Here is a 22831-nt window from a genome sequence, read left to right as displayed (position 1 = left end):
TCTCACTGACACGAGAGGAAAGGTCTTAGTCACAAAGTGCTGTAGAGATCATTTCTATTGTTTCCGTGGTTTCTGTGCTGGTATAAAAGAAGGTGAAAGGCACTCGTTGGCATTGCGACTGGAACGTCACGCCAAGACTGGCAGATCAGAACTGTGATATCTACAAGTTCATCAGTAAGTAGATAACGTTCCTTTTGTAACTGGAAGATGCTTTTTCATTAATACATAGTTTAGTGTTGATCACAATAGAAAAGTAGAGCTTATCTATTATATGAGCAGGAGTTCTACATTAGCATAACAAAATATACAGCATGTAAATATACACACATCTATATGTATATTTATGTGTATGTATCTGTATTTAATACAGATATTTTTAAATCAGAACTAATACCCATTTGTTATTTCATGTCTAGCTTCTCTTGAACACATTGTCCAAGGAAATTATTCACAAATTAGTGGAGTAGACTTATTAAGAACAAGCTTAATTTTTACAGCCAAATGTATAATTTGCCTTTCTATCCAGTCACTGACAATTCAACATTCAAGTTAGTATAAAGAAAAGTAATTTGAGGAGATGCTGCGTTTTTTATTAACCCAAACTGCTTCAGCACAAAAAGAAGTATTTCTTAAAAAAAATAGTAGCCTCATTATACAGGAACGTATCTTTACTATTCTTACGCAAGCTTAAATGCTGCAACTTCTGTTTTGTTGTCCATCTAGGTTTTGATGTAACAATTAATACAGGTTTTGGTGGTAAATAACTAAAGAGACAGGCTGAAGCTGATCCTAAAAGCAGGGTGCAGTCATTAGTGTAAAAGAATGCAGAAATTTTAGTGACAGACCTGGCGATAAAAGAGTGGTGGGGTTGGAAGGATGGGCAGGCAGAGGTGTACCGATGCCAAGAGCAGACACAGAACTGAATGCAGTTGTAACTTAGATGAAAATAATCACTGTAGAATTACATTTTCTAGTTATCACTTCCCTAAGCAGAAATCCACTTCTTGACAGAAAAGAAATCCGGTAGCAGCCTAATACCCTCCTTGTGCAGTGGCAGATTTGGGTGTCAGCGCTTGTATTGCTCGTGGAAAAGGTTGTATTGTTAAAGGTCAAGTCCCAGGGCTGTTTACACTTTTTAACTTGATCTGCATGGTCCAGTCTTAAACTCTTTTTGAGTTTTGCGACAGATTTCTTAGGCACCAATCCTGATCTTTTTGTTAAATTTCTGCTAAGTTTTTATTAGGAAGGTCTCTTGCCAGTTCTGAATGAAATAATCTCCTGTGCTTGCAAATGTACAAGAGTGGGAAGTAGTATATTGGGAGGCAATAGTGGAAAAGGAGATTTAGGACTCTTAGGAAGGAAATGTAGAAATATACTATGAAATCTATTAATCTTTTACTGGTATATATTACAAATCCACAGGCCTGATGTTCTGGGCGGTCCAGGGATGATGTAACATAGTACAATGCTCCACTTTTCCCAGTGCTTAAAGGCTGAAATTCATTTTGTCAGGTGAAAGAAAGAACAGAGGAAAAAAGATTTTTGATCATACTGCCGGCTTCTTGTCCTGTGGAGCAGATTTAAAGAAGAGAGAAAATGTTCCTGCCCCAGAGATCTCTGCAGATGGTTACATTTTTGGCAATTCTTTTTTTTGCCTGTTTCGCAACATGTCAAGACACTGAAAAGTAAGCAATATCATCCTTTTACTTAATACCATCAGAAGACTGCTTGCCTTTGATTTAATGGGCTGTATTCCCCACCGCTGGCACTTACTCCAGAGCATGGTGGAAGGAAAATCCTCTACATCTGATATGGCAACATTTTACATCGCCCTCTATGCAGTACAAAATCAGACCGATTGCGTTTTTAGATGCGTAACATACACCACATTTCAGTTGATGCTTTTAAGCACAGCGCAGCAAACCACGTCAGGATGTTCAATGCAAGCCGTGGAAATGGCACACACTACAGTTCTGTATTTAGGTTCCCATTCAGATCCAAATCTGCAGTGAGAGCCTATAGCTGCAGTGAGGTGTTTATCTAAACAGCCTGAAATTCAGAAATATTGCATCCCAGAATTAGCCTGCCCTCCCCACTCAATATTTGGCTCAAAATTTTTGGTGTATCGGGAGAAAGATAAGGGGTTTTTTAATTTCATGGACACTGACTTCAGTTAAATTACTCCTGATTTACAGCTCTGGAAAGAAAGAAACAAACCCAACAATCCTAGAACACTAAGGTCATGAAAAGGGAATTTTATTCTGGTGTTTAAACCGCTGAAAAGAACCCAAATTAGGGAAAGACCAGATCTCTCTAAGAGCTTTTAAAGCCTGCTAAGGTAATTTTGTCGCTGTCTCCCCAGTCTGGTGGGTTTGTTTGTTTGTTTGTTTGGGTTTTTTGTGTGTGTGTGTGTTGTTTATTTTTTTAAAAAAAAGGTGATCCAAGGAATACCTTTTGGGAATGGCACAGTTTTTCAGCTTCCCATCTTCAGGAACTGGCTGCCTCCCCGCCTGCCCGAGCTCGCCTGCAGGGGAGTGCTCACGCCGCGGGCCCTGCAAGGGCCAGGCTGGCTGCGGGCACCAGCCCTACGAGCCTCGCCTCGGGGCTGTCCTCCACATCCTGGGTGGACTCCACCAACGCTCCTTCCTCAGTTTAGAGAAGCATCTAAAACTGACGGCTGCAAATCTGCCACGTTTGAAACAGGAGCTTAGATCTGGCCGTGCTTGGTTCCTAACCTAACTCTTTCTTCCCGTTGTTGCAGTAAAAGAGCAGTGACGGAGCATCAGCTCATGCATGACAAAGGGAGGGCATTTCAAGGGCTGAAGCGCCTGATGTGGCTCCACAATGCCCTAGGCAGTGTGCACACAGCCAGCAGCAGGGATATTTCGCTTTCAAATGCCATGTGGGATTCGCAGAAGAGCCAAGATCCCTCAGATCTCTACAGCAGCACCAACAGAGACGAGACTTCAAGCCTGCTGAAGCAGCTGCTGGAACTGACGGAGAAGGAGCAGGGCTTCCCCCCGTTAAAGCAGCTGGATTTGTGTGTGAAGAGCCCGAAGGGAAACTGGAACCCACAAGACCTTTTCGACCTCCTTCAAATCAAAGAGCTGGGCAGCAAGAGCAATCCTAGCACCCAGCCACAGAACTTTTCCCACTAGCCTCAACCCAGCTCAGTCCGTCCATTGCTTCAGACATGTAATGTTGTAAGGAAAAGCTCTAGCGCAAAGGTGAACCGCAGAAGAATAATAATGTCCCTTTGTTCCATTAATTACTCCTAGATGTTGAGTAGAGACCCTTGTAAGGACCCAGGCTCTCTCCCTAGCAGGCAATCTAAGTACTGTCACTGTGAGTGGGGGTCATTTGTCACAGGCCCTTGCCATGGCAGGGCCCTCCCTGTCTGTTACTGATATCTTAGGGCTGCAGCAGCTCTTTGCAGCAGGAAGTTTGGTTCATTAATCTGCATATTCACAGGCTCACTTGCTCTAATGATTTGACTCACGGAGAAGCAGTTACCTCCCAATACAGATTCTCTCACACCTGCCTGCAGTTCTGCCCTGCTCTGCAGTAGTAATAACTTCCCTTATACTTTAGGTCCAAATGTTTGCTTTTTTCCTGCTTCTCCAGCACATAGAATGGTTTAAGTCTCTCATCTCTCAAGTTTTCCTTCAGGGTGGCAAACTTTTGCCAGGCCAGAGAGGTAGAAGCTGGCAGTGATTCCCACCCTCCCAGCCAAAGCCCTAGACTTTCACCTCTGTCTGCTGGTGGAAAAGATGAGAATCAGCTTCCAGGGTCCATATTTGAGCCTTTTATTTCAAGACTTCCTACATTTTTTTTTGTTCATGTGAAATCCTCTCCAAGAGCTCCCACGATGTTTTCTTGGCAGAAAGACAGCTTCACGAGGCTGCTGGTGTTTCCTGAGAGGTAGCATATGATTTTACTATTCACCTTTAATGTCAAACGGACCAGCTTTGTCTAAGCAAAGCAAGGTCCAGTTTAATTGCAAAATTAGTCTTTCAGAGATTCAGTCTGTCACATGTGATACAAATACATCAGCGTTTCCATCATGTCGGGACTATACACGCTGTTTTAAATCCTGAAATTCTTCTGTTGCTGATAGACTTCAACTGCATGTGCAGAAGGTATTTCTCAATCATTAAAACCCAGGAACTCCTTGATGTTGCCAATAACAAAACCCCTTTTCACCCTCTGGATTGCACTTGCTTTTTTTTTTGGTAGAAATGTAAATAAAACGAAGCAAAATTCTCTTTTGCCAGCATTTCTGCACATTAGGGATGAGTACGGAATCACGTTTTTTTTTATCATGCCGTTCCTCAGGGCTCCCTGTTAGATTCCCAAGGCCAATCAAACCATTACTGAAGCAGATGGTTTCAGATGTTCCTGAAGAGCTGAAAGGGCCAAGATGCAAACTGGTTGTAGCACCCAAGCAGTGAGTTTGCTGAGCTGGGACGTGGGAGCCTTGCCTGCCCCAAACCAACCTCAGGGCTGGGCCAGACAGAATCACAGAATCATCTCAGTTGGAAGGGACCTTGAAGATCATCTAGTCCAACCGTTAACCCAGCACTGACAGATCCCAACTACACCAGATCCCTAAGTGCTATGTCAACCCACCTCTTGAACACCTCCAGGGATGGGGACTCTACCACCTCCCTGGGCAGCCCATTCCAACGCCTGACTACCCGTTCTGTAAAGAAATACTTCCTAATATCTAGTCTAAACCTTCCCTGGCGCAGCTTGAGGCCATTCCCTCTTGTCCTGGCGCTGGTTCCTTGGCTCAAGAGACTCCTCCCCCCTCTCTGCACCCTCCTTTCAGGGAGTTGCAGAGGGCCATGAGGTCTCCCCTCAGCCTCCTCTTCTCCAGACTAAACCCCGCCAGTTCCCTCAGCCACTCCTCGTACATGTGCTCCAGACCCTTCAACTTAAGAGCTGGGGACTGAAACCCAGGGGACCTGGCTGTGAACGGCTCAAACCTCTCGGCAGTCGCCGTGTCCCGCTCGGCGGGTCAGTCCCTCTGCCCCTGCGGATGTGCTGTCCTCCCGGACTGGGGGACTGTTTCCTGAGCTCTGGGAGGCTGAGGTGATCATCGGTGTCTCAGTGGCACCTGGCCCGGGGTACACCTCACTCCTGGGGTCACCACTGGGTGACCCACTGCATGCCACCCCTCTAGGGATGGGGAAAAACCGGCCTCCCCTCCGTCGCGGGCTGGACGCTGAAGTGAGGATGCACTGTGCAACCGCAGGGCCCCCCGCCATTGTGGGGAGGAGGGAAGGAAGCAGGACTGGGCTCCCCAGGAGCCCTGCGGGCAGGCTGGTGCCCAACAGCTTGAAGTGCTCGTAACTCTGCCTGGACCCAACGGAGAAAGAGGGCTGATTTGAGACACAGCGCGTGGCCGTGACCGCCGCCCCCCGCTGGGCCTGGGCCCGCAGCACCCTGCGCATGCGCCAGGGCACGCCCCGCCCCGCCCCCGGGCTGGCGCGAAGCCTCCGTGCGCATGCGCGGCCGCGGCAGCCCCGCCCCGGGCAGGGGGCGTGGCGGGGGGATGCTGGCGCATGCGCGCTGCTGTAGCGGTCCCTGGGGTGCTTGTCCCGGCCGGGTCGCCGTTGGTGCGGGGGGTGGCGGTAGCGGCGCGGGGGTTTGGTTGCCCCGGTCCCGTCCCGTCCCCCTACCCGCCAGTTCCATCTCGTCCCGTCTCTCCGCAGCCGCTTCGCCTGACTTGGCGGCGCCGGGACCTCGCTGTCTCCTTCAGCTCCTCACCGCCCCCTTCCCGGGGGGCTCCGGTAAGCCGCTCCCTCCTCGTTGCCATAGCGACCCCTGTGTTCCCCCCCCGCCCGGTGCTCCGCATCCCCTCCCCACCATCCTCCCCCCACACCCCGGGGCCCTTTGCCGCTCCTGGGGGTGGGAGCAGGGGGCGGCCCCCCGAAGCCCCCGGGTCCGGTGGGGCTGGGAGCGGGGGCGCTGGGGCCGGGGTCCCTCCCGCGGCGAGGTCCCGCCTCCTCCCGGGGGTGGCCGCGCTGCGGGCTCGAGGGCGGTGAGGGCACCCTCCCCCCGCTCGGTTTGGGGGGCTTGGGCCCCTTTTGTCCGCTCCCGGTGATGCTGTCGGGCCCCTCGGCCAGCGCGGCGGGTCGGGCCGCACGAAGGGCCGCGGAGCCGCCGCCCCCGGTGGCTGCGTCGGCCCCGACCAGCTCCGGTCGAGCCCCGGTGCCGGGAGCATCCTGCCCCGTCACCATCCCCTCACTGTGGTGGGTGTTGGTTGTCTCCGAGCACCAGCCCCGGGTAGAACAGGGACCAACAAGTGGTTTGGCCCTTTCCAGACGGTTACTTTTCTTCCCTTTTTTTTTGTCTGCACCCCCCCGTAACCTGTTTCTGTCAGACAATTTTCACGTTCTGTTCTCTAGGAAGTGAAAACCAGAGGCATGGCTGTCACACCTACCTGCTCCCAGCGCGCAGGGATGTAACGTGCCATCTCCTCGGGGCTGCGCAGAGAACGTGACCTGCCACTCGCGTGGTCACTCGGAGCTGCTCTGCCATAAAGACAGAGTTCCACCTCAAAAAAACATAGCTCCATCTCAAAAAACATACAGCTGGAGGTTCTTACCGGCTCCCACGTTGTTATCGTTTGTGCGGACGAACCTGTAAACGCAGCAAACAAAATAGTTGGTGTCTGTAAAGGAGGCGATTTGCAAAGGCACAGGGATGATTCCCTGTAAAGATCAGCAAAACGTAAACAGAAAAGAGTAACTCCTAAAACCTTGCCAGCGCCCAGGCGTTGTAAAAACGGGAAGTGTGTGTCTAACCTATATTTGTGTGCAATTTCTAGTAATAGTTGCAAAACTCAGTTACCGCAAGTTACGTTGTGACCAGAACTAGACTGAGGTGGTTTTACACCTGAAATCTTTGCGTTTTCATGCATTTGATGTAGTAGAGCTGGGTTGTCACGTACGCCCAGATGCTGTGCTGGAAGTGGCACGCTCTGATATATTTATTTCTTAAGAGAATCAAGTATGTCAATGTAGGATACTTACGCTAGGCTTTTTTTTGTCTGAACTACAACTTGTTCAGAGGCAGTGCTCCTCTGGATTTTGCCAGATTTCTGTGTGAAAGCATCTAGTAAAAGCGAGAGTGCTTAAAAGTAACTAAATGCCTTTTTCCTTCCTCCTCAGTTGCTCCGTTATTGGGATGGCTTTCAGGATTTTGATAAATTTCACAGCAGAAGAGACAGCAGAGAGAGATGGAGTTATTTCTGCAAGGGTCATAGGAAGAACTACTTCTGGATTAGATGTTTCAGGGGGATATTTCTGAATTTTTAACATTTATGAAAGGTAGAATATATTTGGAGAAATAAACATTTGCAGTACTGCCTGAAATTGTGGTTTCTGAGGCATCGTGTTTCTTAAGTTTCCTTCCCTCTTATTTTCAGATCAAAAATGTTCAAAACAGGAAGTTTGACTTGTACCTTTTATTTTGTAAGACTTTTTCCCACTTAGTTTTAGTTTAGACCACTGGGCTGTTAGTGTTTGTTGTTAAAATCTTAACTCTGTGATTCAGCATCACTTAATTGATTTCAGCTCGTGTTTGAAGGTCATTTCTCATTTATAATGTTAAAGGTTTCCTCCCTTTTTCTTTCCCAATAGCCATGGCAATGACAGGCCCAACACCGTGCTCGTCCATGAGTAACCACACCAAGGAGCGAGTTACGATGACAAAGGTGACATTAGAAAACTTCTACAGCAATCTCATTGCACAGCACGAAGAGCGAGAGATGAGGTAAAAATCTTTCTTGCATCCTTTCCAAACTGGGTAAGAGCCAAAAATATATATTAACTGCATTTAGTTTTCTGGAGCCAAAGCAAAAATAGAGCATCTTTGCTGAGCGTGTACCTCGGCTCCTGAGATGGGCACCTGGATGGGGCTTGGCACGAGCGTCCGGAGGTGGCCGCTGGGTTTCTGCATCCTGCGGTAGTTTAGGCTGGAGCTTTTCAAGTTCCTTCTGAAATGAATTGAAACATTCTTGCAAATGCAAAAGTGATATGACTGTGACCAAGTTTTTAAAAAACCCGTATATTTGATTGTGTGACTAAGTAGAAACTGATTTTGGGATGTGCTTGGGGTGATTCAAGCACAATTCTGAAGTAGAAAGCCAGTGTTTACAAATGTTTATCCTGCTTGTGTCTGTCCTGTTGCCTCTTCCCATTTTATGTCTCTGGTTGGAATATTTAAAACTCATTCTAGAGCATCAGTTTGTTTGGATTATATAATGTGTGATCAAGTCAGCTGATAAAGGAAGATAATCTTTTTAGAGACAATGAGGGATTGCTGTAAGGACTGTCACTTAATGCTAATTTCTTGTCTGTGAGTTAGCTGAACCTATGGAATCTCTTTAAATATATTGGTCAAAATGTAACAAGCGATTTACTGAGAAGTATTACTTTTACTTTCCTTTGGCTGGAACCCTCTAATTTTCTGAATACCCTCAAGTTGTAGCACTGGGACTTCTGATGTTCTCCCAACTTGCCATGCAGTCTGTAATCAGAATTTTCAAAAAGGTTTAGTGTTTGTTTGCTTGCAGACTTGCTGCCAGAAACCTAACTAGATCCAAGAGGAATGCCTGCTAACGACTAACTGCAGAAATGAGGAAGCAATTTAGAAATAAATACTAACTTGAGTACATATTTTCTTCAAAGCTTCAAATTAGTAATGAGAGGTTGAGGTCTAATCCAAACAGAAAATATCACTGATTTAATTCCTTTCTTTCTCTTTGCATAGCTCTTGCTTTTTATTATAAGTGCTATTGTCTAATCCCAAAACCTCAATGACAGGGTTTTTTCTGTTTAGGATCAAGACATTGTTTGAACAACCATACTGGACTTTACAAGTTCTGTGTTTTTTTTTAACAATAGATGTGTCTGTGGATGTGCAATTTGGCGTTTAAATGATGTTCACAAATGTACACTAGAGTGCAGATAGGACCTATTAAGGATATTTGGGGGAATTTCAGCATTGCTCAGTCATGCTGAGCTATTTAATTCTGCATATCGCAGCAGTTGTCTTGCTGCTGGAGTCACTGCTTTGAGTGCTAAATGAGATGACTGGACAGGGCTCACTGGGTACCTAAATAAGGGCAAAGCGATTTAAATGTGCCTGATAGTGGAAGCGATAACCCAAAATATTATCATGTTGCAGCAGCTGCGTAGTGGCGCAGGAGGCCGGAAGAGGATCTTGCGAAGGATGACTTGCATAAAGAGAAGGAATTTTTTAGTACATTTGTAATGTTATACCAATAAACACACACATGGAGAGGGAAAAAAAACCAGAACAAAACCCAAACAAACCCCTAATCCCAGTCCAGCCAGCTATTAATATGATCAGTATTGGGAAGAAGTTCCCAGAGGGTAACCAAATGTCCCCTGAAGCCATCCCCCCTCTGAAGTCTTGCTTCATTTTTTTTTTTTTTTTTCTCTCAGATAACCATTTTGCACTAAGGCTTAAATATTTCTGATTCTTTAAGGGGCAGAATGTGTATGGACAAGTTTCCTCTTCCCAAACACTTTGAGTATCTCAGGAAATATAAAATAACTTTTCTCATTTTGCATACGATGAGTCTGAGATGCAGAGAAATTACAGCGCAGGTATGTGTTTAGATAGCCAGTTCTCCCTGGAATAAGTGAGAGTTTGGTGTTTAAATATTTATTATGGCTCTGGCCCTGAGTGCCTTGCCCAGCTTTCAAAGAGAGAGACAAGAATTGAACCCAGATCTCCTCAATCTGCATTTGTATACAATGAAAACATACACTTGAATAAGATGTGAAATGAGGCGGGTTTAGGTTGTCAGAATTAGAGAGGACAAAGCTAGAATGGTAAAGCCATAATATTAGATTCTTCAAAATTAATCTCATGCCTGAGTCTCCCTTATATATCATTTACACTTGTTAATTGCTGGCATTACATCCTCCTTTCACAGCAAGCATAGACCAGAGGTGTTGGCTATGTACGTGTGATCAAGAAACAATGATTCAACCTTTATTTTTTTAAATTTGTCTCTTCTATAGACAAAAGAAGCTGGAACAAATGATGGAAGAAGAAGGCTTGAAAGATGAAGAGGTAATGAATATGGGAAAATTATCTTAATAGTTAAACACAAGTGATTAATAAATGGAGATCTGGGATCTTTACTTGGAATTGCTGTGATCTCTGTGGAGCCCACCTGCAGAACTCTGACTGTGGTTTTTTTTTTTTTTTTCTCAACACTAGAAAAGAATCAGGAGGTCGGCACATGCACAAAAGGAAACAGAGTTTCTTCGCCTAAAGAGAACAAGACTTGGTTTGGAAGACTTTGAGTCTTTAAAAGTAATAGGCAGAGGAGCATTTGGAGAGGTGAGTCCAAAAACCAGGACTAAACGTATTTTTAAATGGCACTGGTGTTTGTTAAAAAGTTGCATAGTTTATGCAAGTGAAAGATAAATGTTGTAACAACCGCAGATTGATTTTTAGCTTAACAGTCCCCTGCACCTGTGTCTGTGCCTAATAACTGCTGGTTTAAAAACAAAGCGTGCTTTATGGGAACCTGAACGCTGTGGAAGAGGACTTGGGGGCCAAGCTAAATACAAGGTAGCAGTGTACCTGGATTGTGACCTCCCGGGGCTGGCCTACAGACAGGGAGAGCTGGAGAGCCACTCGCAGTAGCCTCTTCTGGTGGCCTTCTTCAGAGAAAGTGGCTTTGGTCTTCTCTGCTTTAGGTGAATGATTGCTCAGTGTGTCAACGCCGTTAAAATTATGTAATCTGTCAGAATTAGCAGAACTTGTTTATCATTACTGTGTGCTGTGTAATGCTTTTTGTTTTTATAATCTGATATGATTTTATTAAATGGAAGCCAAAGGCTTGATATCCAGATTTGTCAAGAGTTGTGGTGGTAATGCTGTATTTGACTCAAATTTTTGCATACTTCCTAGGTGCGACTTGTCCAGAAGAAAGATACGGGGCATGTTTATGCAATGAAAATCCTGCGTAAAGCTGATATGCTTGAAAAAGAGCAGGTGAATAGCCACCTTGAGTAGCCATGCTACCATCCGTGTTTTAGATGACTTTGGGAGGTAATTGTGATGTGTGGAGAGGAGTAATAAGCATCTGTGGTCTAGGTTTGCTAGCTAAAATATTATATGGTTTTTTCCCTTTATTTTTTATGGAAGAAATGGTTCAGAAGAATCTTGTATGAATTCATAAGGATATGTCTTCTAGTGGGCTCTTCAAGTATATATTTTTTTTTAAACATTCCTTACAATAATGCAAAAGGTTGAGGAATATATGTATAGGGTTACGGTAGTAGTTACAGGCTACTGTATGTAACTGAATGCTCCAAACAGTGTTTCAAACAACCTCTAATGCCTTGCTTAGTCTTAAAGAAGTTGTAACACTTTTCTAAGACGCTCTTCAGCGTGAAGCAAGGTAGGACTGAACTCTCTACTTGAAAACATGGGAAGAAGAACATTTTTCTAAGGACTATGTTTGTCTTTCTCCAGTGAAAGAGGAAGACGGTCCTATGTATCTGATTTATGTTCCTCCTCCTCGTTTTATGATGATGTGTGTTACATGTGCAAATGATTCGGTGTAGCTGTCAAGATCTGTGTTTTACTGCATTTCTGATTTGTGGAATCAGATATAAATATCAAAGTGATATGACTGCTGGAATTCTGACTTGGAAAGACATAAAGTAGCAGCGTTAAACATTTTTAAGGCTTTCCTCTGCTGGGACTTCTGGGAATATAATGGTCTGAGAAAATAATTTCTTGTTCAGCACTGGGATAAATCTGGGAAGCGCTGTGCATGTGTGTGTGTTCATAAAATGAGGAACTGGTTTTCATTTCTGAAAGTTCTTGTTTTTAAAAAAAACAAACAGTGGTGTGTTCACGCACAAGATTTATGCAGCACTGCTAAATTAGAGCTTTGGTCTAAACCTGCAGGACTAGGCTGAAGCCATATCAAAGGGTGTGCTAACTGTTTAGAGAAGAGCTAGGTTTGTAGGGATCTAATTGTTAGATATTTTTGTAAAAAATTGAGAAATTTTTGTGTATAGGATTAACCTGTTCTTATAATCAGCCATATGTTTCTCCTCCTGAATCTTCCCACAGTAATAAATTGTGTTTTGGAGTGGTCTGTTATTGAAGTGGTTTTAACATAAGTGTTTTCATAGTGTCCCATATCCCTTGTACAGTTCTGATTCAAAGCGCACCAAATGCCATAAAAATTGAAAGAATAAAAATAAAAATGTGAGTTATCTTTCTGTATGGAACCTTGTTGTTCAGGAGGGTGGTTTAAATTTCTCTAGCTTGAGTTTTTACTTAAAAGAACGAGGTTAGTGCTCTCGTGCCCTCCAATGCACGTCTCAGTTTATGGCAGCAGAAGTCATGCACTAAGTATAAATGTTACTCAAATGTAAATGTCCAAAGGCAAAAGTCCCCATAAACTTTCCAGTGGAAACTTTCGAATCTAAAAGGGTCTTTCACATCTTCATGCTGAGGAGTAAAATGGAGTTGGTGTTCAATGGGCTTTACCAGGTAGAAGAAGGGGGAAAAAAAAAAACAACCCAAAAACAAACATTCTGGAAAAATATAGCAGTTTAACGAAAGCTTTTCACCTTTTTGCTGTCAGAAGTGTGACTTTTGGATTTGATTTTGAACATGTTATGCTATTTTATTACCTGAAAATATTGAGGGGTATAACTATTGAAATTTTGATGGTGTTTCTGCCCTTGTGCAGAAGCTTGCCTGCTGTCTTTGCAATATTTGATGCTTTTCTGATGCTTTTCAATATAATACTTGAATTGTCTGTGAAATAAACACATGTAATAAAAGACTTGTAATTAATCAGATGCATATGTGTATCCCCAGGTTGGCCATATTCGTGCAGAGCGGGACATTCTAGTGGAGGCAGACAGTTTGTGGGTTGTGAAAATGTTCTATAGTTTTCAGGACAAGCTAAACCTCTACCTTATCATGGAGTTCCTGCCTGGAGGTAACTACCTGAAATCAAAAGGCTGCTTTCCTTTTGTTTGTGGATTTCTAACTTCTTAATTACAAATGTAGTCTGGGATGAGAGTGTACGTGGTCAGTGTACAGTGGTGTTTGTGCTGGACGTTACGTGGTGAGGAAATAAGTCATTGTGCAGCTTTCTGCTCTCAGGAGTTAGGGTAGAGGTCTTTGGGTCAGACTGAGGTTATCTGCTTGGGCCTTCTAGCTGCAGATGTTTGAAACTTGGCCTTAATGTTCTGCTAGTTTTTATCCTTACCGTGCCCTGGCTATCTATAGATCCATAACAGAACCAGCTTTTGATCTTCTAATCTTTTGTTTTTGCTGGCTTGCAGCAAGAGTAACTTTTAAGATCCTTTTTTTCAGAGGTTTATGATGTTTGTCCTTGAATGATAATGCTGCTGTAATTCACCTAAGAAGAAAGTTATACTGAAAGCCTGTAATATATGTGACTAATGAAACCACAGGAATGCTGAGATGACACTGCACAAATGCAATCTGTTTTTTGTAACAGCTCGGTAGCTGAAAGTATCTATTTTAATCTGTGATTCAGATGGGTAGGCAAGAGTGGCAGTCCATAGCTGAGTCTCGTTTTAGGATGCTTCTATGCTGCTATCTCATCTTTATGCTATTGAGCTGTCTCGGGAAGTTTAATGCAACTACAGTACAAGCCTTTCCACGGACGGTGATACAAGGGAAAATACAAAAGCTTGGCACGGAGGTGCTGGGGAACTGTATTATTTTATATGAAATCAATATGGATTTCCTGAGGTTTTAAATAGCTTAGTTTTTTTCTTTTGTAAATGTCTTCAAAATTAGTGAGAGTGGAGTTGTGGTTCGCTTGTATTTACCTTTGTTATTTGCGGGGTGGCTTCTAGGTGATATGATGACACTGTTGATGAAAAAAGACACTCTCACAGAAGAAGAGACACAGTTCTATATAGCCGAGACCGTGCTAGCCATTGATTCTATTCATCAGCTGGGTTTTATCCATCGGGACATAAAACCAGACAACCTGCTTCTGGATAGCAAGGTATGCACTAACTACTGGCCCGTGGCTGGCTAAATGGGGGTGTAGTAAGTCCTGTCACTTTTAATATTGACCTGAACCAGTGGGGACAATTGTGAAAGAAGATGGAGCTTCTTTCTTAGCCCTGTTCCTTCTAGCTTTGAGGGTGTATCTGCTGTACTGCTAGGGAAAGGAAAACAAGCCAAGAAGGGCCTCTCCTCCACCTCCAGCTGTATCCATATCTCCCTCAGGAGCTCTCCTGACAGTTGTTTAAGCTATTTTTGGTTATTTCAGCTGCAATTTAAAACAGTTTCAGTTCTCCCCTCTTAGTCAAAGATGTTTCCTTTTGCTCTCACATCTGTTATGCTCACGCTTGCAAACTTGGGTAGATGATCGTATCAAATGTGAAGAATGGAGCTGTTCCATTAGCGAGACTGGAAATGGAGATAGCATCTCCCTCAGAACCAAGACGTATTTCTGCAGGCTGGCCAGGCTACCTCATTGCTTCTAGATGCTTATTGCAGGCAGGTTGCAGAAAGCTTGATTGTTTCACTATTCTATTGCTCACTACACGTTTGCTTAAAATTTAGCTTGTCTGGAAAAAGTTTGCCAACGGTAAATAATTATACTTTACTACTAGCCAGCTAATAATGCACTTCTGGAATTTCCAATGTGACTCAGTATGTCTGCATCTAGACGCAGACAAATCCAGGACTTTGCAAAGGATGTACATTTTAGATACACGTCTAAAAATTGCACCTAGTCAGCGTGGTCGCGTGTTACGCGCTAGGACAGATCCAATCACTGAATTTAAGGTGTTTCTTCTTATCTGTTGGAGTCAACGCCCACTCCAGGGATTACAGCTCCCTCTGGAGATGTTTGCTTTCACTCTGAAGCGGTCAGGAGCTTGCAGGAGCAGAGCTTTCTTGAAGTAAATAGCTACTGGTCTTTCTCTGTGTAGTAGTGATAGAGGTATTAATAGCTTGATTCTATGTACACATCTACTCTTAGGCTGAAAGGAATGCAAAAAGAGTGCATCTATTTTATACAAAATAAAGGGAGGGGAAGGAGTAGAAAAGTTTATTTGCTATGATAATGTCTCATACTGGTTTTATAGTAGGTTTTTTAATTTTTTTTTTGTTTCTAGGGCCACGTGAAACTCTCAGATTTTGGTCTATGTACTGGACTAAAGAAAGCTCACAGAACAGAATTTTATAGAAATTTGAACCACAGTCTTCCTAGTGACTTCAGTAAGTTATTTGGTTTCAGAGGGGTATCTGTACTCGCTCTCAGTGCCTGACATAACTTGTTCCAATGTGAGGCTTGAAGGCCACGGTGGGGGTCTAATAATCAACATTCATCTTGAGATGTAATTTTGGTTTTCTGTAAAACGTCTTAATAAAAGTAACTTCAGTTACTGTAATGTACAAAAATCTTCATTTCCAGAAGTTTGTCTTTGAAATAGACTCTGCTGTAGCCCTTCTTCATCTGTGTAATGAACCTTGAATGAAAACTCAGTGTGACTTGGTAGATGCTGGCTGTATCTCATGTGTTATTAATCAGTCAGCACACAGTCTCTGAATATTCAGTAATTTTCTCAAAGGGAATAACTTTGATCATGGAGTTAAAAAAACCCCGAAAGCATGGATTGCTAATGAACGGCTTGGTAAAATTTTATCAGTATTACATAGGTCTGGAAGTTGCTGATGGGTTTAGGGTATTGACAGATGTGCTTTTTGCAGCCATCTGTACCGGTGGAAGAGGTTACATCCCCTGCTTTGCCTGTGACTGTTGCCTGCCACTGCCTGCTAGAGGCTGCTGACCACTCTGATCTGCATCGCAGATCGCAACCCCTTAGACTGTGTCAGCTAAGCTGAGGAGGGCAAGGCTGAGGCGGGTTAACTAGTTCATCTCTGCTGGTGTGGCTTATCTTCAGCGAGGTGAATTAAGGCGTGCTTCCACAAATAGCTCCAGCTTCACCGTGGTGGTAAACTTTGGCAACAGGGGCCAGTGATGAGCACCTGGGGACTGTAACCTCTTCCCAGGACAGCTGAATCCAAAGTGGGTGGCTGTCCAGGCCCTGGCTACCTTTTTTGATGTCGTAAAGGAGATTTTTAGTGTAATGGTTTTGGGGTAAAAGTGTATGTTGGGTAACCGGTCACGTATATTCCAATCTCCTTTAGCTTTCCAGAACATGAATTCCAAAAGGAAAGCAGAGACTTGGAAGAGAAACAGGCGGCAGTTGGTGAGTACGTTTCACCTGCTTGGAAATGTTCTGTGCTGAGCTGTTGCATTCAAATGGCACACGTAGCTAAATGCCAGGCATGAATCCATTTCAGAGTTCTGAACAATGCTGAAATAAAAAGATTCATGCTTTTTCTTTTAAAAAGAGGAACGACTCTAGCTTGTCCTTCATCCATCTGCTGAACAGCTGGTGACATATGTGCCTGAGATAGCTCTGCCATAATTACTTACATTGATATCTGATGCCTCCCAGCTAAAACTAACAGTTCTTGCCACTTTTAATATAACACAGGGCTAATGACACATTCCAAGGTGTGTATAGACAGTGGTACCTTTCCCTGATGATATTTTAAAGACTCTTTTACATGAACATGTTGATTTTATCTCTACATATCTTGAAATAAAGGCTTTAAACAACTTTGCTAAAGGATTTTAGAGACAATCTGGTGTGTTCCTCAAAATAACCGTTGTTGCGTAAGTTCCCACTTCCATATCAGGCAGTTTTCTCTAAAGATACATAACTGATGGTGTTTGTTCCAGGCTTTTTCTACTGTGGGTACTCCAGATTACATTGCTCCTGAAGTTTTCATGCAGACTGGATACAACAAGCTTTGTGACTGGTGGTCTCTTGGGGTCATCATGTACGAGATGTTGATCGGTAAGAAACGGGCAGTGCACAAGGTTTACGCAGGAATTGTGGTGTAGGACATCAGCTGTATTGATGTGCTTGGGGTCAGGTTCTCAAAGCATCCACTCCTTGCATGGTTTGTGAGGTGTGTTCTGGTGCAGTGTAGACTTCAGTAACTATAGGAACTATTTTTGCTTTATACAAGATTGTATTTTTATTTGTTTTCAGGTTATCCACCGTTCTGTTCTGAGACTCCTCAAGAAACATATAAGAAAGTAATGAATTGGAAAGAGACTCTGACATTTCCTCCAGAAGTTCCAATATCTGATAAAGCAAAGGATCTTATATTGAGGTGCCAGCCATATGGTTTGCCAGTTAATATAGTACTTGCAGACTGTACTATGTGTCTCTCATAGCTTGCTTCGCATGAAAAAAACCTGATGCTTGTGACAGCTACATACTCTTAGGCACACGCATCAAGTGAACTCCCTAGTCAAATACATTTGTCTCTCGGAGGTCGTTTAGTGGGGCCCCGACAGAACTGTGCTAAAAAGGAGCTCCCATGTAAGTGCTGCTAGTCTGGCAAAATACAAATATTTCTGCTCTTTATTTTGTCTGGGAGCTTCTTGTGGAAGCAACTTAATCATTTTGCCAGAGCTAGCTTCTTACAGTAGCAATGGTTTTGACATTGTATGCACTGCAGCATACAAATGTATCCCAGTGTGTGCTGATTCTTCCTCTTTCATTTATATTTTCAATCACTTATCTATTCTCAGGACAGAAATATAAATGTCTAGCTTTTTAGGCTTTATATGTTCTCCTGCTCTACACTGGTCCTGAAATAGAAAGGGCACATTATCCTGTTGTGAAAGAATACCACATCTTAATTGTAGCATTTGACATGACATTCCCAAGCATAACTTTGTGTGTTGGTTTTGCAGTGGGAGTTCTTAACCTTCTCCATTTATATGTTAAGAAACTGTAGTAGTATCAGTTCAGAAAGCTGTTCCATTTCTGCATGGAACGCTTTCATTTTCATTCTTCCTTCATTTTCATTCTTCCTTCCATCCCAGATTTTGCTGTGAATGGGAGCACAGAATTGGTGCATCTGGTGTGGAGGAAATAAAGAGTAACCCATTCTTTGAAGGGGTTGATTGGGAGCATATCAGGTAAGATGCTTTGCAGAAAAGCAAGCTGCTCTTCTCTGTGGACTGTTTAAAGCTAGTCCTGTTCAACAGAAGGGAGCAGCTTGACTGGCATTTATTATATCTAGGTGTGGGTGAGAGTGTTTTGTTCCTTATCTGAAGCTCGCTAAGGTTTAGGTACCTTCAGTCTTTGATTCTGTTAAGAAATGGAAAGTGGCTGAATCCTGCTTTCTTCTGCCTTTGAAATCTTAATGCTGAAACTGCTCTTCTTGGCAGAGAGAGACCTGCTGCAATTTCAATAGAAATTAAAAGCATCGATGACACCTCAAACTTTGATGAATTTCCAGAATCTGATATCCTTAAACCAACAGGTAAATGCTTTGATTCTGCATGTAAACAACCCTTCCTCTTCTCCAGTAGAATAATGTAACTTTCCAGTTAATCAGAGAAAGGATCTTGCTAGATGCTAAGGTTGGTTATTTTTGATCACGATCAGATTGTTAGCTGGTAGCCTTGTGGTGCAGGGGTGTGCAAGCTGTAGTTGAGCTGGGATGCAGACTTGTGAAGGATGCAGGAGCTGTCTGAGGAAGGGCATCTCTAAGAGGCAGCAGAGCTCCCGGCAGGTTCAAATCTCAGCAGGACCTGTGAGCCCAACGCTGCGAGTACCCCTTGGTACTGGCTAGTTCTTGCTAGCGTGTCTAACACAGTATAGAGGGGAGGGTGGCACAGGAGGGGATGATATGTTTGGGTGTAAATCTCTAGAGGATCCTTGTATTTATGTGTCAAAGCATAGTCACACATTTGCTCTGTGTGTTTAAAAAAAAAAATTACAGCAGTTCTTGACTGGGATTGCAGAATGAAACCTAGATATGTATTTCTTTCTTTTGAAGCATTCTCCCCTGCTCCACGTCCGTTGTTTTGTATGACAATAAACTTTTCAGTCTTCAGAGGGTAATTTTATTGTTTTTTGTGTCTTATCAGTGGCAACAAGCAACCATCCAGAGACTGACTACAAGAACAAAGACTGGGTTTTTATCAATTACACCTACAAGCGTTTTGAAGGTCTGACAGCCCGAGGAGCAATACCATCCTATATGAAAGCAGGAAAGTAATAAATCTTCACCTGGGACTACTTCTGAGACGTGGAATTCTGTTCCTGTACTTTGGGTTTCTACCCATAAAAGAACTTTTTTCTTTTTTTAAAGAAAACTTGAGGGCTATCAACTCTTGGAGAAGACTTCAGGACCCTGTTTTGTTACACACCCTGGTTGTTACTAAGGATTTATTCTTTATGCGCCATTGAAAAATTCCACGAGGTGTTTGCATCGTCCCCGCTGAAGCACGTTTTGCCGCTTCAGGAGCAAGAGTTTGTTTTCTTTTTAAATTCTTTGCCAGATTGTACAGTCCATCAGGAGATGAGAGCAAGCCTTCACTCTGACATTGCAAAGCACGTGGTGTTCATAGGGACTGTTTTGCCAGTCCTGCATTAAGTGACAAACTCAATCTGCCAATTCTGCCAGCACTGTTTTCCCAGTGGCTAAGGACTTCAGTACAGAGGAATCAAAGCAATAATTAAAGCTTGAGATAGACAGCTCTCCAGTAAACTAGTAGAAGGACACAACTTGTATTGCCTTAACCTTAGTTTGTAGTGCTGGTTTTTATAATGCTACTTGGAAGCCTCTTTAATAGCATTTCTCAACTCTGTCGCAGTGGCCTCCAGTTGCGGTGCACTTTACTTTTGGTACTAAGACAGTGACCCTCAAGCCATTTACTATTTTTTCTAAGTTAAAAAATTGTGCAACACCTTTTTTTTTTTTTCTTTTCTAGCCAGCGATAGGAGAAACGGCCACTTCCTCCACCAAGCGCCAACAGTTTTCAGTTACTGTATGAAAGGATGGATCTATAAACAATGCAGATAATAACAAGATAACAATGCAGGTAACACAAGTGAATCTGGAATTAGGGCAGAGAGGGAGGGAAATTCATTTAACCTGATCCTCGGTGGGCACCTTGTGTACAGCTGGGTCAGCCCTGAGGCTTCCCGGTCCTGCTGCTGCCATCTTTTGGCCACTTCTAAGAGCTGCTGCATGTTCATCGGTTTAAAAACAAAACCATCTTCTGTGGCCTTTTTGCTTTTGGTTTTGAGCAGAAGAGTATCAGATTCGTGAGTCCTGATGATGGAGGCCTCCCTGGCTTTTCCTTACAGAGCTCCTCTTGCTGTCATGGCTGAACCATCTGTCCCTGTAGTCTTCCAAAAAGACAGTGCCTCGTGGGGTCACTTTTGGGGCAGTGGAACCCACGCTGTCCACTCTGATTATTGCCTAATGTAATTTATAAAAGTACATTCAGTTATGATCAAGGATGCTCTCCAGGAGAGCCCCAAAGTGCCTTTCCTTGCCTAAGCATCTCTCAGAGCATGACTGCATTTTGGGAAGGAGGATTCTCCCTCGGCTGAGCTTTTGCTAATTCCTTTTTGTAACCATGAGCTCCACTTTGCACCTGTTTTGTAGTTAACTCTGCACTTCCAGGGGCAGGTGGTGTTAACCTTTGGGCCTGCCTGGTTCCAGTCTTCAATTAGATTTTTTAAAAAAATATAAATTTAATGAGGTTTCTAAAAATAATGTCTCAATTTTAACTGTCTTGGATACTTGCAAACTTTTATTGGTGCTGAACACTAACTACATAGCACAGACAAAAAAATAGCTGTTTAGGAACAAAGTTAGAGCTGTGTTTCCAAAGTAAAAGGAAGGCTTTCAGTTATATTTAGTCCTAACTTTCTAATTAGGTAATAAACCAAAATGGGTTTGTAGTGAAACTTTTTTTTAATAGGTGCTTTTAGGGAATTTTTACTTAGATGTCTTCTGAATTGAGTGCCATCATGAAGGATTGGGGGATTGAAAGTACCGTATATAGCTAAAACTGGGTGATAACTCGTTAGCATCCTCTCCCTAACCATCCCTTGTGCTTTTTGTATGTGTCCTGGACACTTAATGAATTGCCATAAGCAGTTTAGACACCAGTTGGATCCTACAAAGCTGAAATGCAAAAATAGCCTTAACTAGAAGTACCAGGATCACTGTAGTCAGTAGGGCTTACTCAGACCAATAAGGGCTAACTGAAGTCATGATTTATAGGATCAGGCTTGTCATCAACTAGTCAGCAATATCACCCTCTGCTCCCTTTTTACTCTTTATGAAGGACTGATACCAACTTCTCAGATGCTCCATCTCCTTATCCTGCAGTTTCTTCTAGCCATTTGAAAATGTTGCCTTATAAACCAGTGGAAAACTAAGAGGTATTAATATCAAAACTTTTTTTTTTTTTTAAATTCCAAACAGCTTAGTTACTGCCTTAAAATAATAATAAAAAAATCAAAGTCCTTTAAAGCTGCTGTGGATTAGGAATAAATGATTTTAAGATAGTAGCTGCATTATAAGCCCTTTTCCAAAAGGGACTGGCATTTTTATTTATAAATACCAAAGATGAAGAAGCTGAAACAATTATAAGTTGTGATAACTTGCTGTGAAAAAAACTATATAGTAATATGTATTGTGCATTTTTAGTGCATGTGTTTTAAAGTCTTCTGACACCTCAGACTGTTCACTTTTTGAGTTAAAGGTGAAGTTTTTCAAAGGCACAAGGAGCAGCTGGGTACCTCACTCCTGTTGTCTTTCGGTAGAAGTTGGATGTTTTAAGTCCTCTTGGACACACCTTTCGTGTCACAGTTGCATTGTAAGCCTGCTTTCTACTACAGCTCTTCACCAATACTAGGAAAAAAAGTACAGTGTCTTCTTTCCAGGATCCACACTTCACTGCTAACAGATTAAGATCTTTTTTTTGTATGCCTGTTCCATCTCCCATGTTAGCCAAACAGTTTTCTTAGCTGCTGGCTTGTGTATTGAGGTTGTATGTATCTTTTAGCTCTTTTTTTAAGCTGCAAGCAGTTGCTGGACTTCTAGCAGTAATTCCAAACTGAATTTCCAATGGATCTGAACATGAGTTATGCTGCCAGGTCATCTCTGTATCATGCCTAGCACAAAACTGCACTAAGTGTTTCTTATCACTGTGCCCTGACTCTGCCTTAACCTGTAAGCTGAAAAAGTGTTCTGTAAATATTTAAAAGCTGTTACTAAATTGCACTGTAAAATTTGGCAGGTGTATTGTGTGTTGCTAGGGGAGCCAACTTTTTATGGAATGATCTTTGCATTGTGTTGTGTAAATAAAATCCTCTTAGTAAACACAGGTTTGCTAGCATGTTTTGTTTTTATGAACTGGTTGGTTTTTTTTCCAGACTTGAAAGTGATTCCAGGATCAGTTGCTTGGGTATGAGAATGCAGCGGTAACTCAGGGGCTGAAGGCTGCATTTCCAAAAGGCACAGAGCAGCCACGAAGAGAGGAGCAGCACCCTGTTAAAGGTGAAAGACAGGGCTGATCTTCAGAAGAATTAAACCTTTCTGGCAGAATGTGCCTGGCCTCCGAGCAAGGGTGGATGATCCTGGCCTTACTCAGGCCTAGGAGTCTGTATTGTGTAAGTGTCACTTCAGTTTACCAACTTCAGGGCAAGTTGTTTTTAATCTTTTTCTATTTTTAGAAGGGATAATAAGCAGTGAGCAAGTGGCATTGGAAGCAAAGCTATGACCCTTCATTTTTTTACTACCAGTTTGTAACAGGACAAAGTCAAGTTGAAGTTCTTATTTCATAGCTTCAGATTTGTGACAGCTCCACTTGTGAGTACAAGTTTTTATCACTTTAGGGGAATTACTGAAT

The 22831-nt window shown here is 43.0% G+C and overlaps 2 protein-coding genes across 10 annotated transcripts; both read left to right on the top strand.

Moving 5' to 3' along the window:
* The first annotated feature begins 1596 nt into the window (after window positions 1-1596).
* LOC141934671 (parathyroid hormone 4-like) lies at window positions 1597-3158 on the top strand. Its single transcript, XM_074850312.1, has 2 exons — window positions 1597-1685; window positions 2762-3158. Exons 1-2 carry the CDS (start codon window positions 1597-1599, stop codon window positions 3156-3158), a joined length of 486 nt encoding a protein of 161 aa, XP_074706413.1.
* A 2391-nt stretch (window positions 3159-5549) lies between these two features.
* STK38 (serine/threonine kinase 38) lies at window positions 5550-22306 on the top strand. 9 transcript variants are annotated; one of them, XM_074850465.1, is made up of 16 exons: window positions 5703-5795; window positions 6414-6738; window positions 7179-7337; window positions 7650-7782; window positions 10065-10116; window positions 10267-10389; window positions 10966-11049; window positions 12901-13024; window positions 13917-14071; window positions 15195-15297; window positions 16231-16292; window positions 16832-16949; window positions 17148-17271; window positions 17993-18088; window positions 18341-18435; window positions 19046-22306. In XM_074850465.1, exons 3-16 carry the CDS (start codon window positions 7295-7297, stop codon window positions 19174-19176), a joined length of 1443 nt encoding a protein of 480 aa, XP_074706566.1. In that variant the 5' UTR covers window positions 5703-5795; window positions 6414-6738; window positions 7179-7294; the 3' UTR covers window positions 19177-22306. The 9 variants fall into 9 exon arrangements, with proteins under 9 accessions (XP_074706563.1, XP_074706562.1, XP_074706567.1 ...); XM_074850464.1 differs by having other exon boundaries at window positions 6414-6799; XM_074850462.1 differs by lacking the exon at window positions 7179-7337 and having other exon boundaries at window positions 5550-5795; window positions 6414-6465.
* Window positions 22307-22831: the final 525 nt, after the last annotated feature.

This window comes from Strix aluco, chromosome 25, assembly GCF_031877795.1.
Source record: "Strix aluco isolate bStrAlu1 chromosome 25, bStrAlu1.hap1, whole genome shotgun sequence".
NCBI lineage: Eukaryota > Metazoa > Chordata > Aves > Strigiformes > Strigidae > Strix > Strix aluco.
Note: the sequence above shows the minus strand (reverse complement) of the source record. Positions and strands in the feature narration are given on the sequence as shown.